This window comes from Dendropsophus ebraccatus, chromosome 6 (assembly GCF_027789765.1).
Source record: "Dendropsophus ebraccatus isolate aDenEbr1 chromosome 6, aDenEbr1.pat, whole genome shotgun sequence".
NCBI lineage: Eukaryota > Metazoa > Chordata > Amphibia > Anura > Hylidae > Dendropsophus > Dendropsophus ebraccatus.
In genome coordinates this window covers 38674303-38699449 of record NC_091459.1, presented here as the reverse complement: position 1 = coordinate 38699449, position 25147 = coordinate 38674303, and the positions used below count along the sequence as shown (strand labels likewise).

Below are 25147 nucleotides of genomic sequence, written 5' to 3'. Positions count from 1 at the left end.
ATTTAAAAGCAATGGAGGATATTTAGAAAGAAGAAAAGTAAGCAACGTCTGGGATCTACATGGCACATATGATGTGGTTGTGAACTGTTCAGGACTAGGCTCAAAGGATTTGTTTGATGACCAGTCAATATATCCTGTTAAAGGACAAGTACTGGAAGTGCAAGCTCCCTGGGTAAAACATTTTATTAGAGATGGTGATGGGAGCACTTACATTTACCCTGGAATATCGTATGTTACTCTTGGAGGAACAAGGCAGAAGGGTGACTGGAGCTGCTTACCAAATGCACAAGCCAGTGAAGGTATTTTCCAAAGATGTTGCCACCTGGAACCTTCCTTGAGTGGGGCCTCAGTAATTCAGGAGAAGGCAGGCCTGAGGCCAACTCGCTCAGCCCTAAGGATAGAAAAAGACATTCTTAATAAAAATGGACAAAAGCTCCCTATTATTCATAACTATGGTCATGGTGGAGGTGGGTTTTCTATCCACTGGGGAACTGCCAAAACAGCTACTAAACTACTGCAAAAGTTAATACTGTCAGTACATGATGTGTATGCAAAGTCAAAATTATAATGTCAAACAAAACATCAGGTGAATTTAACTAAAAAATAATACAATTTAAATAAAATATGTAAAACAACAGGTTTCCCAAATTTTTCTTTTTTTTTCTTCTCATAACTTCCCCAACTGAGTGTTTCTTTCTTTTGTTTGTTTGTTTCTATACGTCGAATAAACATTAGGGGATTTATGCTGCCATGACTTTTAGGCCTTTTGCACTCTTTTAGTGACTAGCTGAGTTTATCAGAAAACCTAGGAGGAGTGCATGTCCTGTTTACCCCAATCACACAGAATTATTATTATTATTATTATTATTATTATTATTATTATTATTTTTTTTACACATTTAGGCTATGTTTACACAATGTTTGTTTTACGGCTGTCTTTTCCGTCAAATTGACAGCCGTCCAAAAGGACAGCCATAAAATGACCTTGTGTAAATATAGCATCACACTTCCCTAAAAGTCCCCTATACCTTAGTAACAAATTTTGCTGTGTTACCTTGTTGCATTTGTGTTATATTTCAACTACAAAAAAAGTAAAATCTGTGCAGAAATTATGGAAACCAAAGTCCCAATTTAACTACTTTAATTATTGAATTAAAGGCGCTGTCAGGCCAAGATAACAAGATAACAAATCGACTGCAGGCAGGGGGTGCAGAAAGATAATAAAGAAGCTCTACTTACCTGTCTCTGTGCCCCAACAGATCTGCCTTACTGCTCCCCCACCCCTTTCGGGAATTGTGGATCTCATGCTTCTGAATTATCATGACTCAGGCTCAGGAATACCTGCTCAGCCAGTCCTGACTGGCTGAGTGGGCTGTTTCTTGTCAGTGAGCCTGTGATGCGGGGATGCAGTAGCATGGAGATGGGTAAGTTGAGCTTCTTTATTATATCCACTGCCCCTCCTTCACACATGTAGCCAATTTTGTGCAGAGTTCCCCTTTAATCATTATTTATAGTTGCACTGATTATGGCATTTTCTTAAGTGGTTCAATCCTTTGTCTGGGTCTGCATTTGAGACTTCTAATTACTCAAAAATCTGTATTATAAGGAAATCCCACTAGAAATATAACATAGAGTAAAATATAAAGGAAAAATCTCTACCACATTTATACAATTTCTGTGCTTTGGACCTACCCCTGCTTTTGGCTTATAAATACTGATACAAAATACTGACTAAAATATGCAAATCTGATGGGGTTCTTACATAGATGGATCACTGGTTACATATATACAACCAAAATTCTTAATCTACTTACCTGTAGATTCTGTATTTGTGAGTGTAAAAAGAAATGCTTAAAAATTAGAGATAAGCGAACCTTGAGCACGTACACTTGGGTTTGTCCTGAGGTAGGGAGTCCTGGAAAACATGGATACAGCCTTAGAGCTGCATCCAACTTCTTCAGCCACCAGGAATCAGATGCAGAATGATCAGGTTTGGATGAGGTTCACTCATATCTACTAAAATGCTTTCAAAATGTGTAATACTGTTTCTGCCCAGCAGGGTGTGTACAACGCTGTATTTTGCAGTGTGATAAACTACTCACACAAAGAAGGTCAAACACTTCATGATTACAGAAGTAGATTCCAAGTTTTAAGTATTCAGAAGTATTTATGTGGCTACTGGGGACATTTTACAGTTTCTATTCTATACAATTTGATAAATCTGGGCCATAGAGTTTTTGACAGTTAATTCTTTTGACTTGTTCGTGTGAATTATTTCATCTCTACATTGTATTAATTTTTTTATCACTTACCAAATCAATATTAAAGGAGAAGTCCGGTGAAAATTTTTATTAAAGTGTTGTATTGCCTCCCAAAAGTTATACAAATCACCAATATACACTTATTACGGGAAATGCACATAAAGTTATTTTTTCCCTGCACTTACTACTGCATCAAGGTTTCACCTCCTGAATAAAATGGTGATGTCACGACCCGACTCCTAGAGCTGTGTGGGCTGTGGGTGCTGGAGAGGATGATGGCAGGGGGACACTGAGGGACACAGGGCACTGGAGGGACACTGAGCATCCCTCTGCCATTATCCTCTCCAGCAGCCACAGCCCGCACAGCTCTGAACTCAGCACCAGCATCAGAACTCAGCGGCACTAAAGATCTGCAGTACCGGCCGGGAAGATCTTTTCTGAGACCGTCCATTCCGTGATGGTGGTCCACAATAACTCAAAGGTTCCACAAATGTTATGAGGAGTTAATCCATTTTATTACTGAAGCAATTCCGCCATTGTATACTGCACAAGAAAGCATGTATGTGAATTTTTCACCCTTTCGAAGTTAATGGCATGCATCCAATAACGCAAACAATTGATGTTCTGGTTGCCATGGTTACAAATACATGAAAATAAAATTTATCTTCTAGATTCTACACATATCAAAACACAACAAACCAAAAAAAATCAAGGTTTTTCATATAAAAGTATGTAAAGGTTAAGTTAAAGTTAAGTTTTTATATTTATTGCTGGGGCTGGTGTAAAAATGGGGGAAAAGTGATACTTATCTACCCCAGCTCCCTGCAGCTTCTGTTCTTTATCTCCTACGGGAGATAAATTTTTCTTTACTAGAATATCCCTTTAATACAAAGTATCATTACATGTTCCTGAATGTCGACATGGCAATCAAAATAAAATCCACCTCTGTTCACATTGTGATGTGCCCATACACTTCCATCATACAGACATAGTCCAAACGTCACTGACCACTGGCAGGGGCGTAGCTAAAGGCTGATGGGCCCTGGTGCAAAATTTTAGCTTGGGCCCCCCCCCCCCCATCCCATCGGAGGACAGTCAGAGAACAAAAAAAATTAAATCCAATGACTCTTAGGCGACTCCCTCTAATGTGCCACCGTGTCTTAATGAACTGTCACTGCCTCTACCTCATGTACTGTACCACAGTCCCCTATAATTAATGGACTGTACTGTGTCATTTCCTAATCATTGTGTACCAACCAATCTTTAACTCTCCAGCTAAAAAACCACAACTCCCATCATGAACTGCCAGCAGGCCATGATGAGGTTGTAGTACAACACATAGACACACACACACAGCACAGACACGCACACAGCACGAACAAAGTGTCAATGTCACCATAAATTAACTTTTGACATGTCATAGAGACATCACAGAGAGACGTCTAAAGGTTTTGGTCCGGGTCTCAGACCTCAGACCTGTGCTGATTGGGAGAACGAGCTGGGAGAAGACTGCAGCTGCAGTGCGTCCACTCTCCGCTCTCAGTTAGAAAAAAAGAGTCAGGCTTATAATGTAAGTCTATGGAGCCTGACTGATTATGCAGACACTGAGCGGGAAGCAGACATACTGTAGCATGGTCTTCTCCCCGCTCATTCTGGCGATCAGTACGAGTCTGAATATGGCAGCGCCATATTCAGCTCTGCTTCTTCTCTTATGTTATTTGCATGCTACACTTCTGAGCCCAGCAAAATAAACATATAGGGGCTGGAATGGTTCAAATGTAGTCATGTTAGACTATGTTTGGACCAATAAAGTGATTTGTGTTGCTGCCATTGCACTATAGTTTATATCTCCAGCACCTTTAGTCATGCTGACATGTTAAATGTGAACAGCCCTAATACAGGGCACATACTGTACTGTGGTCTCCCTACACTCTCCCCTAATACAGGGCACATACTGTACTGTGGTCTCCCTACATGCTTCCCACTCTGGCTGCACTGGTCTCCTTATCAGGGACATTTACTTACTGCAGCAAACAAGTGATTAGAAGGGGAGGTGAAGGGGTTAAATCTACTCACTTTGCTACAACAAGTAAATGTCCCTGACAAGGAGACCAGAGAGCAGCTGACTGTCCTCACCCACATGCTGGACCCTGCACTGCTGCCCCTGAGGTTGTGACAGTCTGTGACATCTGACCCCTCCTCCATGAGCAGAAGGATTACCTCAGCCAGAGGAAGCAGCAGTGTGCAGGCCGGGTCAGGGGAGGTGGGGGCGTCCTTTCTCCCTCGGCTGTTATCAGAGGACAGAGCCCTGAGGTGATGGATCTATTTCCGGCTGTTGCAGGGGTCAGTGCTCTCCTCTGTCATGCTGTGAGCCTCCTGGTGCTGGACCTTGCTCTCTCGCCCCTCCCCCTCGGACAGCAGTGAAGCAGGAAACAGGTGATGGGGAGGAATCAAGACCCCACACTGCAGTCTGTAGCGTCAGTGCACTTCTCCCAAAGCCGACGGGAGAACTGCAGAGAGGCAGGAAGTGGCGAGGGGGCGCAGCGGGCCCCCTGTAGCTAGGGGCCCGGTCGCCATGAGGACCCCTATAGCTGCGACCCCTTCTGACTACAAGGGCATCCCTCAAAGAGGTATATTGTGCATATATGAACTGCTCAAAAAAATAAAGGATACATTTAAAACACACAATATAAAGCATTATACACACATTCTGCATTTCATGGACGTGCTGTCCGTGGAACCCCTGTAGTGGAGTCATCATCATCCCCCCCCCCCCCCCCCCCCCATACACACACGGTGTCATCTACCGATATGATGCTGGGAGTGGGGTAAGTCATTACAGTGCTGCGAATATTCACAGACTTTACCAGCTCCCAGCATCACATTGGTAGAAGATGTCGTTGAGGGGGGGAGGGGGCACTCCACTACAGTCAATCACACTTCAATGAAATCAACCTGACCAGTTATGAAGCAACTCTGACTGTAAATCAATTTCTCCTGCTGTGCAAATGGAACAAACAAAAGCTAGAAATGATAGGCAAGTAGCAAGACGACCCCTATAAAGGAGCGGATCTGCAGGTGGTGACCACAGATTTTTCTCATGGAGATGCCATAGGGAATGTTATCCTGCCAGCAACATAGTCCGGCATAATCATTTTGGCAGTGGGTCTGTACTGGTGTGGGGAGACATTTCTTTGGAGGGCCGCACAGCCCTCCATGTACTAGCCAGAGGTACTCTGACTGCCATTAGGCAGCGGGATGAGATCCTCAGACCCACTGTGAGACCAGGTGCACAGGGCCCTGGGTTCCTTATGTGGCTGAAGTGTGTCAGCAGATCCTGCAAGGCCATGTGAGGTAGGCTGCAAAGAATATTGGTCAGTAACCATAGGTGGATGGACTGTTTCCATGTATCCATTGCAAATTTTTCCTGTCTTCTAATATCCAGAAAGGTAGGTGAGCTGGGTGTTTTTTGAACCTCGAAGCCTGGAGTTCGTTTTGAGGTTCCCCTATGTTGGTTCCAGGCAGGGAAGCTGGAGAATCCTATTATAGCCTAAACAGACTGTTCTGGTGAGAGAAACCTGTTTTCATTTAACCCTTTGTGCCTGGAGCAAGGTTTTCTTTATGTTATTTGCACCCTGCTGAAGAGAAGCTGTTTTGGTTATGAAAATTCCTGGATGTCTAAAGCAGAAAATTATTGAATGCCACAATTCCTGGTGGTCTAGGGCTTTAAACTGGTGTGTGGACTATAACACTTTATACTTGCTGCCCAGTGGATTACTTTCCCCTTATGATTCCATCGTTATTCAGGCTGCAACAGGTAGCTGAACACTGATTGTTCAACTTTCAGTTATCCCTATGATCTGATTATGCAGATCAGTTCAGGGAGGGAATGGAGAAATATCCAGGTGTAACTGTGCAGCTACAAGTAAGCTTATACATACCCCTATATGAAACCCTATTTAAAAGGCTCCTAGTATGTCTTTATCGACTTGATATAATGGTATAATGTGTATATTCCAATACAGTTGCCCCTCAAGTAACAATATTAATTGGTTCCAGGACGACCATTGTACATTGAAAATATTGTATCTTGAGACCAAAACTCTATAAACTAGTAATTGATTCTGAAACCCCAAAATGTTATCCAAATAAAAAACCAGATTAGAAAAAATGAGGATTAAAGAATGATAAATTAAAGGGGTACTCCGGGCAAAATGTGTTTTTAAATATGTTATTACATAAAGAAAGTTATACAAATCCCTAATATATGATTGTGAGTGAGAGCAGTGCCGTCTGCTATACCTCGATTTGACTGTTTTATCAAGACTGGTGTACTCGTTTTAAATAAAGCACCACCCCCTACCAATTCACTCTGCTAGATTTATTAAGAGGTGCACACCTCTGCGGGCCCTGTGCTGTCGCACAGTGGGCGCAGAAATCTATACCTACTCTAGAGATTTCTGCCTGAATACAGGAGAGTTTGCACAAGAATCTGAGCACTCTCCATGGTGTGTGCCAGGGGCGCAATTGATAAATGTGCCCATAGTGTAGCAGAAAACATAATAAAGTCACACTCACCTGTGTCCATAGGAGCAGCTAATCCTGGCACAGGAAAAGAGAAGCACTATACTGTAGAGAGGTGATACCAGACAGCTTATCTGTGCATACACTTGAAGTGATATCAGTAATATACCAGTAAAATGCACTTTGTCGTTAGATCATCTTGCCATTCACATATACTGGAAATCCGGCCTGTCTGTGACATTGTATGTTGAGGTTCAAGTTACAATGGTCCATTGTATATTAAAAATATTGTAACCTTAGCCCACTGATAACTGTAGATGTATAGGCCAATTTGTTTGCTGTTGTAATGCTACTGAATATTGGCTCAGGATGTTTGCCATTGCCGCTCTGGTACCATAGACTATAAAAAGGACTAAAAGGCAGGACAGTAATCTGTGGTTGAGATCATTTGAGAGGCAAAAGTCCCCTAAGGAAAACAAAGAAAAGAGTTTGACAAAGGAAGCCCCGGAGGAGCAGCTGAAGAGTGATTTGATAGCAGTGAATTGTAGAGACCTTCAGTTCGGCTTCTGTAAGACACACCTAAGAAGATGGAGATCTTAGCGCAAGGGCACAGCAGCTACTTTAAGGGACCAGTTAATATGCATTTCTTTTCTGGGAGCCCTAAACAGAGTGTATGTCAGTGATAGCATTTGAGAACTAAGGACCCTACTACACGGGCCGATTCAGAGGAGAAGTGAGAACCAACCTGTCAGTTCAGCGCTCGCTTGCTCCTTGTTCCCCGCTAGCTGCCAGCGCTATTACACGTGCCGACAGTGAGTGGGGAAGTGCAGGTGGGCCGCAGGGAGCTGCAGGGGCTCCCTGGATGATTTTTAGATTGTTCAGGGAGCCCAAAGGAGATAGCGCGGTGCGCTGCCGCTCCTGTTACCCAGAGCAACGGCAGCAGATCGTTGCTACGCTGATCGTTTGTGTTTTAGCATGTTGACATCATGCATGTCCTCTGATTTTTCCCTTCTATTTCCCTTCTATTACACAAAGCGATTATTGTCTGAAATGGCCAATATCTGCTTCGTTTAATAGGGCCTTTAGTTGCTTAAGCCAGTAATAGTGTTACACTGTAATCCTGCAGGAGAAGGAAAGTTGTCGGTCACAAGAGGCATTTACATATTACATCGCGTCTTAAGGCTGCGTTCACACTACGTATATTTCAGTCAGTATATGTATATTTCAGTCAGTATATTTCAGTCAGTATTGCAACCAAAACCAGGAGTGGATTGAAAACACAGAAAGGCTCTGTTCACACAATGGTGAAATTGAGTGGATGGCCGCCATATAACAGTAAATAAAGGTCATTATTTCAATATAACAGCCGTTGTTCTAAAATAACAGCAAATATTTGCCATTATATGGCGGCCATCCACTCAATTTCAACATTGTGTGAACAGAGCCTTTCTGTGTTTTTAATCCACTCCTGGTTTTGGTTGCAATACTGACTGAAATATACTGACTGAAATATACGTAGTGTAAACGTAGTAAAGGGGTAATCCAGCAAAATCTGTGACAGGAACTGTCTAAGGGTGGGTTCACACTACGGAATTCTACGGAGTTCATAGTGTGAACCCGCCCTAAAGCAGGAAAGGTTTTCTATAGGGATCTGCAGCTGCTTTGGACAGTTCCTGTCGTGGAAAGAGGTGGAAGAGAATGCACTATGTCAGAATGGAAAGAATACACCACTTCCTGTAGGACATACAGCAGCTGATAAGTACTGGAAGACTGTTTAAATAAGTTTTTTTTGGGGGGCAATAAGTTTTTTTTTTTGGGACAACAAGAATTACTTTAACCTCATGGCATTCTGACATACTGGTATGTATTAGGGAACCATGACATACAGTGTCATCATGGTAATTCCATGGGCTCAGCAGGAGATGTCTCGGCAGTTTAACCCTATTGATGCCACAGTCAGTACTGACAGCAGTATATATATAGGGTTGACGGGGAGGGAGATTTTAATAGATGCCGCTCACAGATCAGCCCCCTCCCTGTGGGTCCTGTCTATTGTTCTCTATCTCCATGGGGCTTGCTGTAAAGCAGTGCTTCCCAACCTTTTCCACCTCGGGGCACCCCTTGGAAAAAATTTTTTCCTCGGGGCACCCCTACTAAATAATGTTCTACAAAATAAGAAAACCATCATACAGTGACTCACAGGTGACATCTTCTTTGATCTGAGGAGTCATTTTCCCTTTTCCTCTCCATCCGCCATGATGATTTCTTCCAGCTACTTTTGATCTCTTCAGAACCTGCGAGACAAACAATTTAGGCTCCGCACATTTCTAGCAACTTCCTTTCCTTTCTCCCTCCTGTAGGCTCCCATAGTAACTGCACTGTTTGGTGTTATGTGCAGTAAAGCGAGTAGGAATGTGGGACGCCCCCTGTATGTAGGATCCCCTGCTGTGCCCCCATGAGCTAATAATGCCCCCAGAGGTGCCCCCATGAGCTAATAATGCCCCCAGAGGTGCCCCCATGAGCTAATAATGCCCCCAGAGGTGCCCCCATGAACTAATAATGCCCCCAGAGGTGCCCCCATGAACTAATAATGCTCCCAGAGGTGCCCCCATATACTAATAATGCCCCCAGAGGTGCCCCCATGAACTAATAATGCCCCCAGAGGTGTCCCCATGAACTAATAATGCCTCCAGAGGTGCCCCCATGAGCTAATAATGCCCCCATGAGCTAATAATGCCCCCAGAGGTGCCCCCATGAGCTAATAAAGCCCCCGAGGTGCCCCCATATACTAATGCCCCCAGAGGTGCCCCCATGAACTAATAATGCCCCCAGAGGTGCCCCCATGAACTAATAATGCCCCCAGAGGTGCTCCCATGAGCTAATAATGCCCCCGAGGTGCCCACATGAGCTTATAATGCCCCCGAGGTGCCCCCATATACTAATGCCCCCAGAGGTGCCCCCATGAGCTAATAATGCCCCCAGAGGTGCCCCCATGAGCTAATAATGCCCCCAGAGGTGCCCCCATGTGCTAATAATGCCCCCAGAGGTGCTCCCATGAGCTAATAACGCCCCCGAGGTGCCCCCATATACTAATAATGCCCCCAGAGGTGCCCCCATGAACTAATAATGCCCCCGAGGTGCCCCCCATGAGCTAATAATGCCCCCAGAGTTTCCCCCATATACTAATAATGCCCCCGAGGTGCCTCCCATGAATTAATAATGCCCCCTGCTCTGCCCCTAAAAAAAAACAAAAAACATCCTACTCACCTAATCCGCGCTGTGTGGCTGCAGGCAGCAGCTCTCCTCCTCCTCTTCTGGCTCCGTCTTGCGAGCAGCGGGCAGAACATGAAAGTGATCCGTGCATCCCGAGAAGCTGCGCGGCCGCAGCTTCTCAGGATGCTTAAAGAGACAGCGCACATTTCCCACCGGGATCCCGCGGCACCTCTGGCGGGTTCTCCTGGCACACCAGTGTGCCGCGGCACCCCGGTTGGGAAACGCTGCTCTAAAGCATATTACTAATGCTGTTAAAAACAGCTTAGGCAACATCGTTGCTCCAAAAATAATGTACAAAAAATAAATAGATAAATATAAACAGATCTGAAAAAAGGGACATGTTTCAGGATCTGGCTCTAATCAGTAAAAACAATGAATTCGATACATGTCCTGTAAATTTTAAGCTGATTTTTAATATACCAAAGTCACAAATAATTAGAAGAAGCATGGGTAGTGTCACCACTATTTAGTTGGTATAATTTTTATGAGTTTTAAACATTCTTAATAATAATCTGGAAAATCTAGAAATGACCACAAGGAATATTTACCAGATTACCTGGCAGGTTGGTCAGTAGCCTGTGGGGATAGACGTGCATGTAAACGGCAAGCTGCTGAGTCAATGAAATAATGCTTTCACTGAACAGGTGTTTGCAAACCCATACAGAGCAGATAAGATCTGAAGTCTGCTTACTTAGAAAACCACTTAAGCAAAAATTTCCCAAGCCGGAAGGCACAGACCTCTATCAAATTTACTTTTATTAGAAAAGCATATTATGATTTTGATTATTATTATTATTATTATTATTATTATTATTATTATTATTACTACCACCAATCCAAACCCCAAGGGGTCATGCTTTTTTACATGTTCTCAAGGATGCATCTGGTGCCAGAAATAGAGCTTAATGTTTTTGAAATAAAATTCAAGTTAGAAGAATGCTTTGGAAGTATACAACTCTAACAAACAGCAGGCTTTTGACAACATTACAATACATACATACACTCCTCAACATTAAAATTGCAAAAGTAATCAAATTATGGAAATCACTGGATTATTAAGCATGGTACTGATATGCAAATGAAAAAAATTGAGGGAGGAATTTATCAAACTTGCACCTGGCGTACTTAGGGAAAGGTGGGGAGGAGGAAACGTGGCCTCCTCCTGCGCCTGATGTATCCTGCTAGCAGATGTAAATCCGGGCAAAAAGCTATACCAGCTCCAGAGCTGATGTAGATTCCTGCAACTGCTATATGTCAGCTTTAGATCCGATTTAAGCATGCGTCACTTAGTAAATCCAAGGTGGACCATGGGGACGTACAAGTACACTGGCCTTGATACCCTATTACATGTCTATCAATAACAAAACTCAAGGGGTGCTTCCTATTGTATTAAAATTAAACACAAACTGGGGGATGAGAAGTCTTAATAAAAGCACTCACCTAGTTGAGTTGTGCTATAAAATAGGCACAACTCTATTGTAGGCTTCATTAGAAGGGCACCGCAGCCAGTTCGGGGACACCAAAGGATTGGTGTATGTAAATGTAGTAGTAGCGATCCGAGCAGGACCAGGACCAAGGATTCCCTCTTAAGATCGGCGCAGGTGTGGAGATTGCAAGGATATTCAGCCAGGGCCACTTTAACCAGAGGGCAATTGGTGCACCTGCACCAGGCCCACTGGTTAAAGGCCCCCCCAGCCTGTCGGGGGGTGCCATGGATGGGTAGTCTACTTACCCATTCATGGCCCCCCACTGCAGGGCCCCTCCGCCCACTGCTGCGCTCTGCACAGTAACTATGAGCGGTCGTAACGAGCGCTCATAGTTACCTGCAGCAGCACTGACAGAGAGAGAGCCATTGGCTCCCTCCCTGTCAGTCACTCTTGTGGCCGCCACGGTCACAAGAGGCCGCTCTCTGTCTCTGGTGCTGGCGCTCGAGTGACATCACTCTTGAGGGCTTTGCACCAGGCCCACCTGTGTATTAAAACGGCCCTGTATTCAGCATGCATGTGTTATATGTACCAGATATCACGCTAAGTGTATCTTCACCAAGTAGTAAGTTTATTTGCAATGTGTTTCGGCCAATCTCTACATTAAGATGGCCTTTATGAATTTTTCCTTCTTGGTCTTGCAATTTCAATGTTTAGGAGTGTATTTATTGCACAAAACAAAAAGAGGGATTATCAACTAACTAGTGTGTACTTACCGTGCATATTGACCAAACATAATGGCATACCCAAGACCCCATTGTATTGGCAAAAGCCTTACACGGTGCTCCTCTAGGCTCTGGAGCAGAGCAAAGTTTGCTGTAAAAACAAAAGACACAATGGTCACCCTGCGATCCCTTGTTCTCTGCAAGAAGAACAGAACAGATTTAAAGAGCTGTTCATGTGCGGATAATAGCTACTTCTGAAGTTTCTTAGCAGAACAACCCCCAAATAAAATTGTCTCTGCTTGTCCTGCAGTATAATGTGGGGTTGGTTAATCCCATTTTTATATATCCAAATAATTAAAGTATTTTTTTTAATCTTGCAGCCGGCAGGAGGGAATTTGATCAGGAGTATGAACTTACCTCTCCCCATGCCCACAGTGAGCGCCGCAACTGGCCTCAGGACTCCCCGCTAGAAGGAAAGTTCTCCCAAATTGTGATGGCGGAACGACTCTAAGGACTTTTACTGTCAGGGTACAAAGGATTTTCTCAAGGTTAATGGGGGTGAGGGGTTAGAAAATAATTCTGCCACACTATTAAAACTATGTCGTTACTAAAAAAAAAAAAAGACTGTACATAGACCAACACCACCTACGATAAGTAGTTTCCCCTCTGTGGACAGCTCCCAATAGGTAGATTCCCCAGTAGATATCCCTCAGTAGGTAGTTACCCTCTGTAGATAGCACCCATAGGTAGTTACCCTCTGTAGATAGCCCATAGTAGGTAATTTCCCCTAGTATATAGTGCCTAGTAGACAGTTCCCTGTAGTGTATAGGCCCCAAGTATGAAGTTTCCCCCTGTGGATAGCTCCCATTAGGTAGTTACCCCCTGTAGATAGCCCCCAGTAAGCAGTTCCCTCCAGTATATTGGCTCAAAGTAACCTCTTTTACCCTGTGGATAGCCCCCAGTAGGTAGTTTCTCACACAGTATGTAGGTCAAAAGTAAGTAGTTTCCTCTGTGGATAGGCCACTGTAGGTAGAATCCCCCTGTATATAGCCCCTAGTACACAATTCCCCCTGTATATAGGCCCCAAGTATGTTGATTGAACCATTGCTAGCTTCCAGTAGGTACTTCCAACCAGTATACAAGTAAATAGTTACTCCCTATAGATAGCCGCCAGTTAGCAGTCCCCCCAATATATAGGCCTCTAGTATGTGGTCAAACGCAGCTGACTCTGCAACTTGTGTTTTTACCCATATAACATATGGCTATAGTCCATAGCTCCATAAGAAAAGGACTGGTTTGATTATATAGACATCGTTCCATAGGAACTGAAAGGCAGAGTATCATAGTGACTTGTTTCCATCCGCTGAATAAGGCTTTTGTTAGGACAGAGAGCTTGGAATCTGCCTCGTCCAACAGGTGAAATTCTTTCCGTCAGGTCCTAGTTAGACCTTCGCGGCTCTGTTCATTATTAGAACGTTTGGAGAGTGATGTTATCATTGTTGTGTATTCTTCTATGGAGGACACACTAGTCTATTGAGGGTGCCTGACCTTTATACAGTAACTCTGCAGGTGGTTTTGATCAGCTAATGCCTGAGCTAGTTAATTTTCTGCATCAATGATTCTATTTATTTTTTTTTAGCAGTGTTTGAGATGGATGTATACTAAAAAAAAATATTATATATATATATATATACAGTGTATATATATATATATATATATATATATATATATATATATATATATATATATATATGAACAGTAGAAACATAAAACCAGGAGGTCAGCTATGGTGATATTGTACAAAGTAGCAGGAAACTCAATCACTCGGGTGCCGCAGGCATAGTGACACCGCTGACCAGACAGCATGAAATGGTATTATTGTGTCATAGCATTCCCTACAGGTCAGCACAAGGGAGTCTGGTGGGGGAGCCATTATTCCCCAGTCTTTTGTGCCGACCTATTCTAAGCTCCACATCTTCCCAGTGTGCTGTGGTTATACTCTAATACCAGGCATTCCACTCATATTTCTCTAGCACATAATTACAATACAGCCCTAACCTCCTTCTGTCTGTCCCAGCCGACCTAATGCACCAGTCATACCTGGGATCTTCACTCATGTAGATTATAGACTGTACCTAATGGGATTACAGGGAGACCTGAACAAGTGCCCGAGGGACTGAAACAATAAGATCAATCAAATAAAATACGGAAATGTGATCTGGGTTAAATAAATAATAAAATCCAACCCTTTGGGCTTTGTTCAAACAAAGGATTTTTTTCACACATACAGTATTCCGATGCAGAAGCCACATGGGAATTGTATGTGAAACCCCCGTACTACATCTCAGCACAATAGTAGAGTTTTCCACCATGGACTAATAACAAGTCACTTATTTTCACATGGACAATTTCACCATGGACCATGATGAGTGTTATTGAATGGTGCTAGTCTGCGACCAAAAACCAGGGCGAAACCGCGCCAAAGTCTGCAGCATGGACAGCAAATCCGTGGTGCAAATCCATAGGCAGGTCCGGGATTTCTCCTGCAGATTATATGGATCTTTCCCTGAAATGAATGGTGCCCACTGCTGTATACGTCACAGTATACATCAGCATCCCATTCTTGGTAGGATACCTGTGGCGGACAGCATGAACGCAGTGTGAACCTGGCCGAAATATATGTAATAAACCACTGATCTGCTGCAGATATTTTAAATAAATTGATTTGTTTTGCTGAAGAATCATAATGCACATTTTCTATGCACCGATCCGCAGCCAATCCTAATGTGAATATATCCTAATATAGTGGATTCTGGTCTGTGGCCTATATGTATTTAGGGGTCTGCTCTGTATCTATAGGGGGTTAGGTCTCTGCTCTGTATCTATAGGGGCTAGGCCTCTGCTCTGTATCTTAAGGGGGTTAGGGTCTCTGCTCTGTATCTATAGGGGGCTAGGTCTCTGCTCTGTATCTATAGGAGGTTAGGGTCTCTGCTCTGTATCTATAGGGGCTAGGCCTCTGCTCTGTATCTTAAGGGGGTTAGGTCTCTGCTCTGTATCTATAGGGGCTAGGCCTCTGCTCTGTATCTTAAGGGGGCTAGGTCTCTGCTCTGTGTCTATATAGGGTTAGGGTCTCTGCTCTGTATCTATAGGGGGCTGGGTCTCTGCTCTGTATCTATAGGGGGTTAGGTCTCTGCTCTGTATCTATAGGGGGTTAGGTCTCTGCTCTGTATCTATAGGGGTTAGGTCTCTGCTCTGTATCTATAGGGGGTTAGGTCTCTGCTCTGTATCTATAGGGGGTTAGGTCTCTGCTCTGTATCTATAGGGGGTTAGGTCTCTGCTCTGTATCTATAGGGGGTTAGGGTCTCTGCTCTGTATCTATAGGGGGTTAGGGTCTCTGCTCTGTATCTATAGGGGTTAGGGTCTCTGCTCTGTATCTATAGGAGGTTAGGGTCTCTGCTCTGTATCTATAGGGGGCTGGGTCTCTTCTCTGTATCTTAGGGGGTTAGGGTCTCTGCTCTGTATCTATAGGAGGTTAGGGTCTCTGCTCTGTATCTATAGGGGGTTAGGTCTCTGCTCCGTATCTATTTAGAGGTTGTAATTCTAAAATGGTGCATCTAGACAAAGTGATTATCGGTAAACAATTCGCGACAACAATCGTATTTATGTCTCGTGTAAACACAGAGAACGTCAAGTAAAGAGCGAGAAATCATTTGTTGTGATTTTTTAACATGTTCTCAAATTGTCGTAGGTCGTTCTCTGAAAATTCGCAGATCGCTTTGCCTAAACAGTCTTTCACCGATTCACCTTATGTGTGAGATGGGCTTCAGCGATCTTAAAACGATCGCAATAACAATTTTTTAAACGATTTATCTTTCCGTCTAAACGCTGATCATTATAAAAAACCAAATCGGTGCCCCAAAATTGTTAAACGATCCATTGGGCGAATTATCGCTCCGTGTGAAAGGACCATAAGTTGTGTGGTGTCCTATATAAACGGACATTTTGCTGCGGTCAGCTCTCCCTGTCACCTTCTTCCCTTCTGGAAGCCATGTAAAAATAACGGGGTGTATAAGGCGCTATTCAGTAATGTGGGCGCTATCCATAAGTCCCAAAAGAAAAGTTTCAGGTGCAAAGAGGTAAAAAAAAAAGTCAAGGTGCAAATGTTAGGACTTAGCCCTCATAGATGTGTTTGGACCCGTGCAGTGAATGCGGTTCTGTGTGTGTACAGGACCCCTGTGGTGATGTGTGTGTACAGGACCCCTGTGGTGATGTGTGTACAGGACCCCTGTGGTGATGTGTGTACAGGACCCCTGTGGTGATGTGTGTACAGGACCCCTGTGGTGATGTGTGTACAGGCCCCCTGTGGTGATGTGTGTACAGGACCCCTGTGGTGATGTGTGTGTGTACAGGACCCCTGTGGTGATGTGTGTGTATAGGACCCCTGTGGTGATGTGTGTGTATAGGACCCCTGTGGTGATGTGTGTGTACAGGACCCCTGTGGTGATGTGTGTGTACAGGACCCCTGTGGTGATGTGTGTGTATAGGACCCCTGTGGTGATGTGTGTGTACAGGACCCCTGTGGTGATGTGTGTGTACAGGACCCCTGTGGTGATGTGTGTGTACAGGACCCCTGTGGTGATGTGTGTGTACAGGACCCCTGTGGTGATGTGTGTACAGGACCCCTGTGGTGATGTGTGTGTACAGGACCCCTGTGGTGATGTGTGTGTACAGGACCCCTGTGGTGATGTGTGTGTACAGGACCCCTGTGGTGATGTGTGTGTGTGTACAGGACCCCTGTGGTGATGTGTGTGTACAGGACCCCTGTGGTGATGTGTGTGTACAGGACCCCTGTGGTGATGTGTGTGTGTACAGGACCCCTGTGGTGATGTGTGTACAGGACCCCTGTGGTGATGTGTGTACAGGACCCCTGTGGTGATGTGTGTGTACAGGACCCCTGTGGTGATGTGTGTGTACAGGACCCCTGTGGTGATGTGTGTACAGGACCCCTGTGGTGATGTGTGTACAGGACCCCTGTGGGGATGTGTGTACAGGACCCCTGTGGTGATGTGTGTGTACAGGACCCCTGTGATGATGTGTGTACAGTCCCCCTGTGGTGATGTGTGTACAGGACCCCTGTGGTGATGTGTGTGTGTACAGGACCCCTGTGGTGATGTGTGTGTGTACAGGACCCCTGTGATGTGTGTACAGGACCCCTGTGGTGATGTGTGTGTGTGTACAGGACCCCTGTGGTGATGTGTGTGTGTACAGGACCCCTGTGATGTGTGTACAGGACCCCTGTGGTGATGTGTGTGTGTACAGGACCCCTGTGGTGATGTGTGTACAGGACCCCTGTGATGTGTGTACAGGACCCCTGTGGTGATGTGTGTGTGTACAGGACCCCTGTGGTGATGTGTGTGTGTACAGGACCCTGCGGCTGTGGCTGCTGTGTTCGGGACATAGAGCAGTGGCGGGGGAGCGCGGTGCTGGGACGAGCCGAGTGTGGGGCGGGGAGAGGCTGAGGAGGCTGAGAGCTGCACTAGAGGTGACACACAGGGCTCCTCAGCCTCCCGTCCTCCGGGTCTGGACTGTCACCTGAGGGTCGCCGGCGGCGGGGCAGCCCCTCCATGCGGTGGTCTCCTCTCCCGGGCTGCTCGGAGGATGCTGTGCAGGGAGCTGAGGCTGCGCTGGAGAACCTGCACCCTGCGCCTCCTCGCCCTGTGCCTGGCCGCCCTGCTCTGCACTCACTTCTCCGCTGAGCTCCGGCGTAAGTCATTGTCCCAGCCCGGGCTGCTGGTCAGAGAGCCGCCCAAGGAGCCGGGAGCGGAGCTGTACAACCGGAGGCTGGAGGAAGTGCCCAGCAAGAGGCAGGTGATCTACGTGCGACGGAGCAGCGGCAGCAGCAGCAGCAAGGGGACGAGCCAGGCGGGTGTGCACAGGAGGGACACCCTGCAGGTCAGTGACACCCTACATAACAGGGACACCCTGCATAGCAGGGACACCCTACATAGCAAGGACACCCTACATAGCAAGGACACCCTACAGGCCACTGACACCCTACAGGTCACTGACACCCTACATAGCAGCGACACCCTAAAGGTCACTGACACCCTACAGGTCACTGACACCCTACATAGCAGGGACACCCTACATAGCAGGGACACCCTACATAGCAGGGACACCCTACATAGCAGGGACACCCTACATAGCAGGGACACCCTACATAGCAGGGACACCCTGCAGCTCAGTGACACCCTACATAGCAGGGACATCCTGCAGGTCAGTGACACCCTTTATAGCAGGGACACCCTACAGGTCAGTGACACCCTACAGGTCAGTGACACCCTACAGGTCAGTGACACCCTACATAGCAGGGACACCCTGCAGGTCAGGGACACCCTACATAGCAGGGACACCCTACATAACAGGGACACCCTGCAGGTCAGTGACACCCTACATAGCTGGGACACCCTACATAGCAGGGACACTCTGCAGGTCATTGACACCCTACATAGCAGGGACACCCTACAGGTCAGTGACACCCTACAGGTCAGTGACACCCTACATAACAGGGACACCCTACATAGCAGGGACACCCTGCAGGTCAGGGACACCCTACATAGCAGGGACACCCTACAGGTCAGTGACACCCTACATAGCAGGGACACCCTACATAGCAGGGACACCCTGCAGGTCAGTGACACCCTACATAGCAGTGACACCCTACATAGCAGGGACACTCTGCAGGTCATTGACACCCTACATAGCTGGGACACCCTAAATAGTAGGGACACCCTACAGGCCATTGACACCCTACATAGCAGTGACACCCTACAGGCCAGGAACCCCATACATAGCAGGGACATCCTACTTAGCAGGGACAGAACTAGAGCCTTTTCATTGTTAGCATGCGTGAAAATGCTGCAATGTAGGGTACCCCAGTGCAGTTCTGTTGCACTGCTGCTATAAAGGGAATGGTGTTTGTAGGTACTTGTAGATATTGTAAAAATGCTGCAGCGCTGGCATTAGTGGGATCTGTCAGAACTATCGGGCATTTACTATTATTGACAGCAGGAATAGTGCTATAGGCTGCCCTGTTCTTACAGTAAAAAAAGCAACAAAACAAATAAATCTAAACCCTTGACAAAAAGCAAATGACATAAATGTGTGTAATTATACCTTGCTGAAGCGTACGCCTCAGGTTTTATTGGAAATATCCTTTAAAGCAGTCTCTGTCAACCTGTGTATGGAGAAGAATGACATTAGCAATAATATAATAGCAACAGATCGTAGAGAAATAGTGAAAGTCTTTTCTGATTCAGACCCCATCTTTCTTTCTTTGGGTATCTTCACATGTACTTAATCCTTAAAGGGGTTATCCAGCGTGGGGGCTATTTTTAGATGTGTCCGGGGAGGAGGTGGCTGGAAAAAAAAGACGTCCACTCACCTCCCCGCTTCCAGCGGCGGGTCCCGCATCAAGGCGCTCCGGTGCCCGGTTCCCGGCCGCTTCCAGGTGTTTGACACGGGCCCGAGACGTGACGTCTCAGGTCCGCTCAGCCACTCAGTGAAGGAGGCGGGATCCCGGCCACATCAAAATAGCCCCCACGCTGGATAACCCCTTTAAGCCTTCCGAAGAAGATTAGAAAATGGTGGCAATGATTTGACTGGTTAGGTGAAGCCTAGAATTGTTTAAAGTGTCTCTGTCACCTTCAAGCCACCTTACCCAACCCCTAAACTAAAATAATCTGTAAATCTGTAAGCAATGCTGATTCCAAATCTGTAATTTGTCTTTTTACTATTTTGCATTTCCAAGCTGTAAGCCTGTAAACTGGGCATGTAGATGCATAGAGAGGCCTACTTAGAATATAATGGAGAGGACTACTTAGACCCCTTCTTTGTGGCTTATAGCAAAGGAATGCAAGAACATAGAAAGATAAAAATTGCAGATTCCGAATTAACTTTGTTAAATCTATCAACTGATAACTTAAAGAGGTATTCCATGAAAAATTTACTTTTCCGCAGGATAGGTGAAAAGCAGGAGATCTCAGGGGGTCCAGCCTCTGTACCCCCCACCGATCTCTGTATTGGGCCCCGGCTTCTTTGTTATAAATAGAGCCGTGGGTACTGTACGTGAGCCCCGGCTCTATTCATTCCTATGGAGCTGCTGGAAAGAGCCAAGTTCAGTGCTCTTCCAGGGACTCGCCTCTTTCCGTCGCTCCATAGGAATGAATAGAGTCGCGGGTCGACGTGCTGACCCAAGGCTCTATTCATAACAGAGCTGGTGTGGTGAGGCCTGATTGATTGGGGGTACAGAGGTCGGACACCCCCCCCCCTACTTTTCCTCTACCCTAAGTGAATTTTTCTGGAATACCTCTTTAAATTTAGGAAGTGTTTTGGGGTTGACAGTCTCTTTAATTCTTAGGCCCCTTTCGCACATAATTATTAGGCTATGTTCTCACATTTTTTGTTTTTGGCCATATATTTACCGTTCAAAATATGGCAGAAAAAATGTTGTGTGAGCATAGCCTTATACTGTATGCAATTACGGATCTGTAATTGCGAACAGTATAGTACCCACACAGTGGCGTAGTACCCGCTAGGCCCCTCCTTGCCACCGCACTGCCCTCTCCCATTCCCTTTTGTGACCGCAAGCAGGATTTTGCTTGCGGTCACAAGAGGGAGGCTGGGACGGGCCCCCCGGCTAACGCGCGGCTCCCGCTACCCCAGCTCTGTCTCGTCCCCGGCAGCACATGCATCAGTGAGGTCAGTGTGCTTCAGGGAAGTACTTCCGGCACAGGGTGCGTCTATAACAAGCGCCCCCGTGCCGGAACTAACATCCCCAGCGTGCACACTGAGCTCACTGATGCCTGAGCTGCCGGGGACAAGACAGAGCCGGGGAGGCTGGAGCCGCGCGCTAGCTGACAGCCAGACCGGACTGCAGGAGGAAATTTGTCAGGTGAGTTGTGTTTGTGTTTTGTTTTTTTTGCACAGACTGGGGGCCATCTATCAGGGGTATTACCTGAGAAGGGGAGGCATGTATAAGGGGTATAACCTGGGGGGGCTATCAGGGGTATTACCTGAGGGGGGGCAAGGAAAAGGGGTATTACCTGGGGGGGGCATGTATAAGGGGTATTACCTGGGGGGGCATGTATAAGGGGTATTACCTGGGGGGGCCATCTATAAGAGTTATTACCTGGGGGGGCATCTATAAGGGGTATTACCTGGGGGGGCATCTATAAGGGGTATTACCTGGGGGGGGCATCTATAAGGGGTATTACCTCGGGGGGCCATCTATAAGGGGTATTACCTGGTGGGGCCATCTTTAAGGGGTATTAAATTGGTGGGCCATCTTTAAGGGGTATTATCTTGGGGGGCATCTATAAGGGGTATTACCTGGAGGGGGCATCTATAAGGGGTATTACCTGGGGGGGCAATCTATAAGGGGTATTACCTGGGTGGCCATCTATAAGGGGTATTAACGGGGGGGGGCATCTATAAGGGGTATTACCCAGGGGGGCATCTATAAGGGGTATTACCTGGGGGGGCATCTATAAAGGGTATTACCTGGGTGGGCCATCTATAAGGGGTATTACCTGGGGGGGCATCTATAAGGGATATTACCTGGGGGGAGCCATCTATAAGGGGTATTACCTAGGGGGGCATCTATAAGGGGTATTACCTAGGGGGGGCCATCTATAAGGGGTATTACCTGGGGGGGCCATCTATAAGGGGTATTACCTGGGGGGGCCATCTATAAGGGGTATTACCTGGGGGGCCATCTTTAAGGGGTATTACCTGGGGGGCATCTATAAGGGGTATTACCTGGAGGGGGCATCTATAAAGGGTATTACCTGGGTGGGCCATCTATAAGGGGTATTACCTGGGGGGGCATCTATAAGGGATATTACCTGGGGGGAGCCATCTATAAGGGGTATTACCTAGGGGGGCATCTATAAGGGGTATTACCTAGGGGGGGCCATCTATAAGGGGTATTACCTGGGGGGGCCATCTATAAGGGGTATTACCTGGGGGGGCCATCTATAAGGGGTATTACCTGGGGGGCCATCTTTAAGGGGTATTACCTGGGGGGCATCTATAAGGGGTATTACCTGGAGGGGGCATCTATAAGGGGTATTACCTGGGAATGGCATCTATAAGGGGTATTTCCTGGGGGGGGGCATCTATAAGGGGTATTACCTAGGGGGGCCATCTATAAGGGGTATTACCTGGGGGGGGCATCTATAAGGGGTATTACCTGGGGGGGCCATCTATAAGGTGTATTACCCGGGGGGGCATCTATAAGGGGTATTACCTGGGGGGGGGGCATCTATAAAGGGTATTACCTGGGTGGGCCATCTATAAGGGGTATTACCTAGGGGGGCCATCTATAAGGGGTATTACCTGGGGGGGCCATCTATAAGGGGTATTACCTGGGGGGGGGCCATCTATAAGGGAGATAACACATGTGGGGACATCTATAAGGGGGATACATGGGGGGCCATCTATAAGGGGGACTACACGGGGGTGTATACAATAGGGCATGTACTATAGTGGACCACACAGAGAGGGGCCTATACTATAAGGGGGATCACATAGAGCCAGCCTACCCACTAAACGAGGGTGTAAAGGTGCCAATACAGATGTGCAGTTTGTAGAGAGATGAGGATGGTGCCAGAGTGTGGAGCCTAATATGTTTGTCTGGCAGATTCTGTGGATTCGTGGCTCAGAGAAGTTCTCATAACAGCCCAGGGCAGATGGAGAAGAAGATGAAAAGGGAAGAACTCCGATCAGAGAAGACGTCCCCCTGTGAGTCACTAAATCTATCTGCACTGTAATGTATATGGTGTAAAGAGTCTGCGTAGAGCTGGGTCTCCCTCTATGTGACTGTATGAGATTGTATGTGATAGTGATCTTTGTATAGTGGATTTTATTCAGTAGCAGCTGCGGTGTTAGTCAGTATGTGCTGGTATTAGTCAGTAGCAGCGGTGGTGTTAGTATGTGGTGGTATTAGTCAGTAGCATCGGTGGTGGTATTAGTCAGTAGCAGTGGTGGTATTATTCAGTAGCAGCTGCAGTGCTAGTCAGCATGTGGTGGTATTAGTCAGTATCAGCGGTGGTATTAGTCAGTATGTGGTGGTGTTAGTCAGGATGTGGCGGTGTTAGTCAGTATGTGGCGGTGTTAGTCAGTATGCGGTGGTAATATTTATTACTTGTAATCTGTTACTATGTTTTATTGATCTTAGTATACATGATTTGGTCAGTAACAATATGGTAGTGGTTGTGGTGTGGCAGTAATATTTTCCCCTTACTGGTATACTGGTATTATTGGCAATATTGGTCTCCGTATACGGAATTTGGTCAGTAACAGTATGGCGGCAATATTTGTGGTGATAATATTTCCTATATACTGGTGGTATTGGTAATATCAGTCTTGAGATTTTATCTATCTATCTATCTATCTATCTATCTATCTATCTATCTATCTATCTATCTATCTATCAATAGCATCGTTTGGAAAGGGGGGAGGGGGCCCAAGTTGACCTCTTGCACCAGGGCCCACGAGACATTAGCTACGCCCCTGTACCCACTGATTTTCATAGACCCATTTACACATAGTTGCTGTGGATCTGTAAAAGGGTCGTGATCTGTGCCACATAAAATACTGGCAGGTCACAATACAGGCTGTATTTACAGACCGTTTCCTTCAGTGGGTCGGTGCAAATGGGAACAGTTACTGATACAAATCCGTAATCCTGTCAGTTGTTTCGGTCTGCAGTCAAAGTGTTCCTGTCATCATGAAAAACTTTTGACATGTCATAGTGACATCCAGAAAGAAAGTTGAGAAAGACCCACAGAGGTCGAAACTTTGCCACCGTGTATGTTGCTTCAAAAAACCCTTGCACTTTTGCACTACTGGATGCTGTCAGACAACTTTTTTTCTGGATTCTATTTGGTCCTCACTTGGGATTGAGGACTTTCTTTCGTGCATCCCATACCTATTGACCGAATCTCTATACTCGGTGCTGTTGGACTATTTGTTTGATGGTATGTCATAGAGATATGTCAAAAGTTTTGATCAGTCAGGGTCTGAGTGTTCAGACCGTACCAATCGTGAGTACTGATCCGCTCACTGCCCTGTGTCAGAAAAAAATGAGTTGGGCTGATAAACTTGCCCGACTCATCATGTGACACAGAGCCAGAAGAGGACTGTGCTTAGCACAGTCCTCTCCCGACTCATTTTCATGATCGGCACGGGTCTAAACACTCAGACCTGGACCAATCAAAACTTTTGACGTGTCTCTATGACATTCCAAAAGTTTTTATGATGACAGATACACTTTAAAGGGGTGTCCGAGGCAAGCTTACTCTGTGTGCAGCATGCAACAAATAGTAATTACACTGCGCTTTTTTCCTCCTCTCCATGTGTGAATAGGAGCCTGTACTCCCGTAGGCAATCCAACAGCAAATGACACACAGGCTCTACTGTTTCATAATTTATTCTTCTTCAAACAGAAAAAATAACAATACTTCACCACTTAGTGCTCAGATAAAAATGGCGCTCATAAGAGGGGTATAGCAATACATCACTAGTTAAAAGTCCACTGCCCAGCCGGGCTAGTCCATGTTCACATTGGGATACTACTACCACTCACAGAACAGCGTATGGAGAGTTCACGTCTGCGACGTTTCAAAGCGAGCTCTTATTTCTCAAGCATGCTTGAGAAAGAAGTGCTCGCTTCGAAACATCGCAGCCAAACCCTAGTTTGGCTTACTGCAAAATTTTGATACATTATCATCACTCTGATTGGTCCCTGTCCCCATTGGGGCTCACAATCTAAATTCCAAGTTCACCTACCTGTATATTTCGCAGTGTGGGAGGAAACCCGCGCAAACATCAGGTGAGGATACAAACTTGCAGGTGTTGTTCTTGGTGGGATGCAATG

The 25147-nt window shown here is 46.0% G+C and overlaps 2 protein-coding genes and 1 long non-coding RNA gene across 6 annotated transcripts in view; 2 read left to right on the top strand and 1 right to left on the bottom strand.

Moving 5' to 3' along the window:
- DDO (D-aspartate oxidase) overlaps window positions 1–602 on the top strand; it is a 32231-nt gene extending 31629 nt beyond the window's left edge. For all 3 annotated transcript variants that reach the window (XM_069974841.1, XM_069974842.1, XM_069974839.1), the window contains one exon: window positions 1–602. In XM_069974841.1, coding sequence (XP_069830942.1) covers window positions 1–568 — 568 coding nt within the window. In that variant the 3' untranslated portion in view covers window positions 569–602.
- LOC138795564 (uncharacterized) lies at window positions 102–25145 on the bottom strand. 2 transcript variants are annotated; one of them, XR_011363628.1, is made up of 4 exons: window positions 25060–25145; window positions 19384–19444; window positions 12259–12358; window positions 102–391 (listed from the first exon to the last, which is right to left on the bottom strand). It is a non-coding gene; the product is annotated as an uncharacterized lncRNA (long non-coding RNA). The 2 variants fall into 2 exon arrangements; XR_011363629.1 differs by lacking the exons at window positions 19384–19444; window positions 25060–25145 and adding an exon at window positions 17953–18144.
- The window catches only part of METTL24 (methyltransferase like 24), a 45902-nt gene continuing 38444 nt past the window's right edge, over window positions 17690–25147 (top strand). The window contains exon 1 of the mRNA XM_069974837.1: window positions 17690–18159. Coding sequence (XP_069830938.1) covers window positions 17866–18159 — 294 coding nt within the window. The 5' untranslated portion in view covers window positions 17690–17865. The remainder of the gene's footprint in view (window positions 18160–25147) is intronic.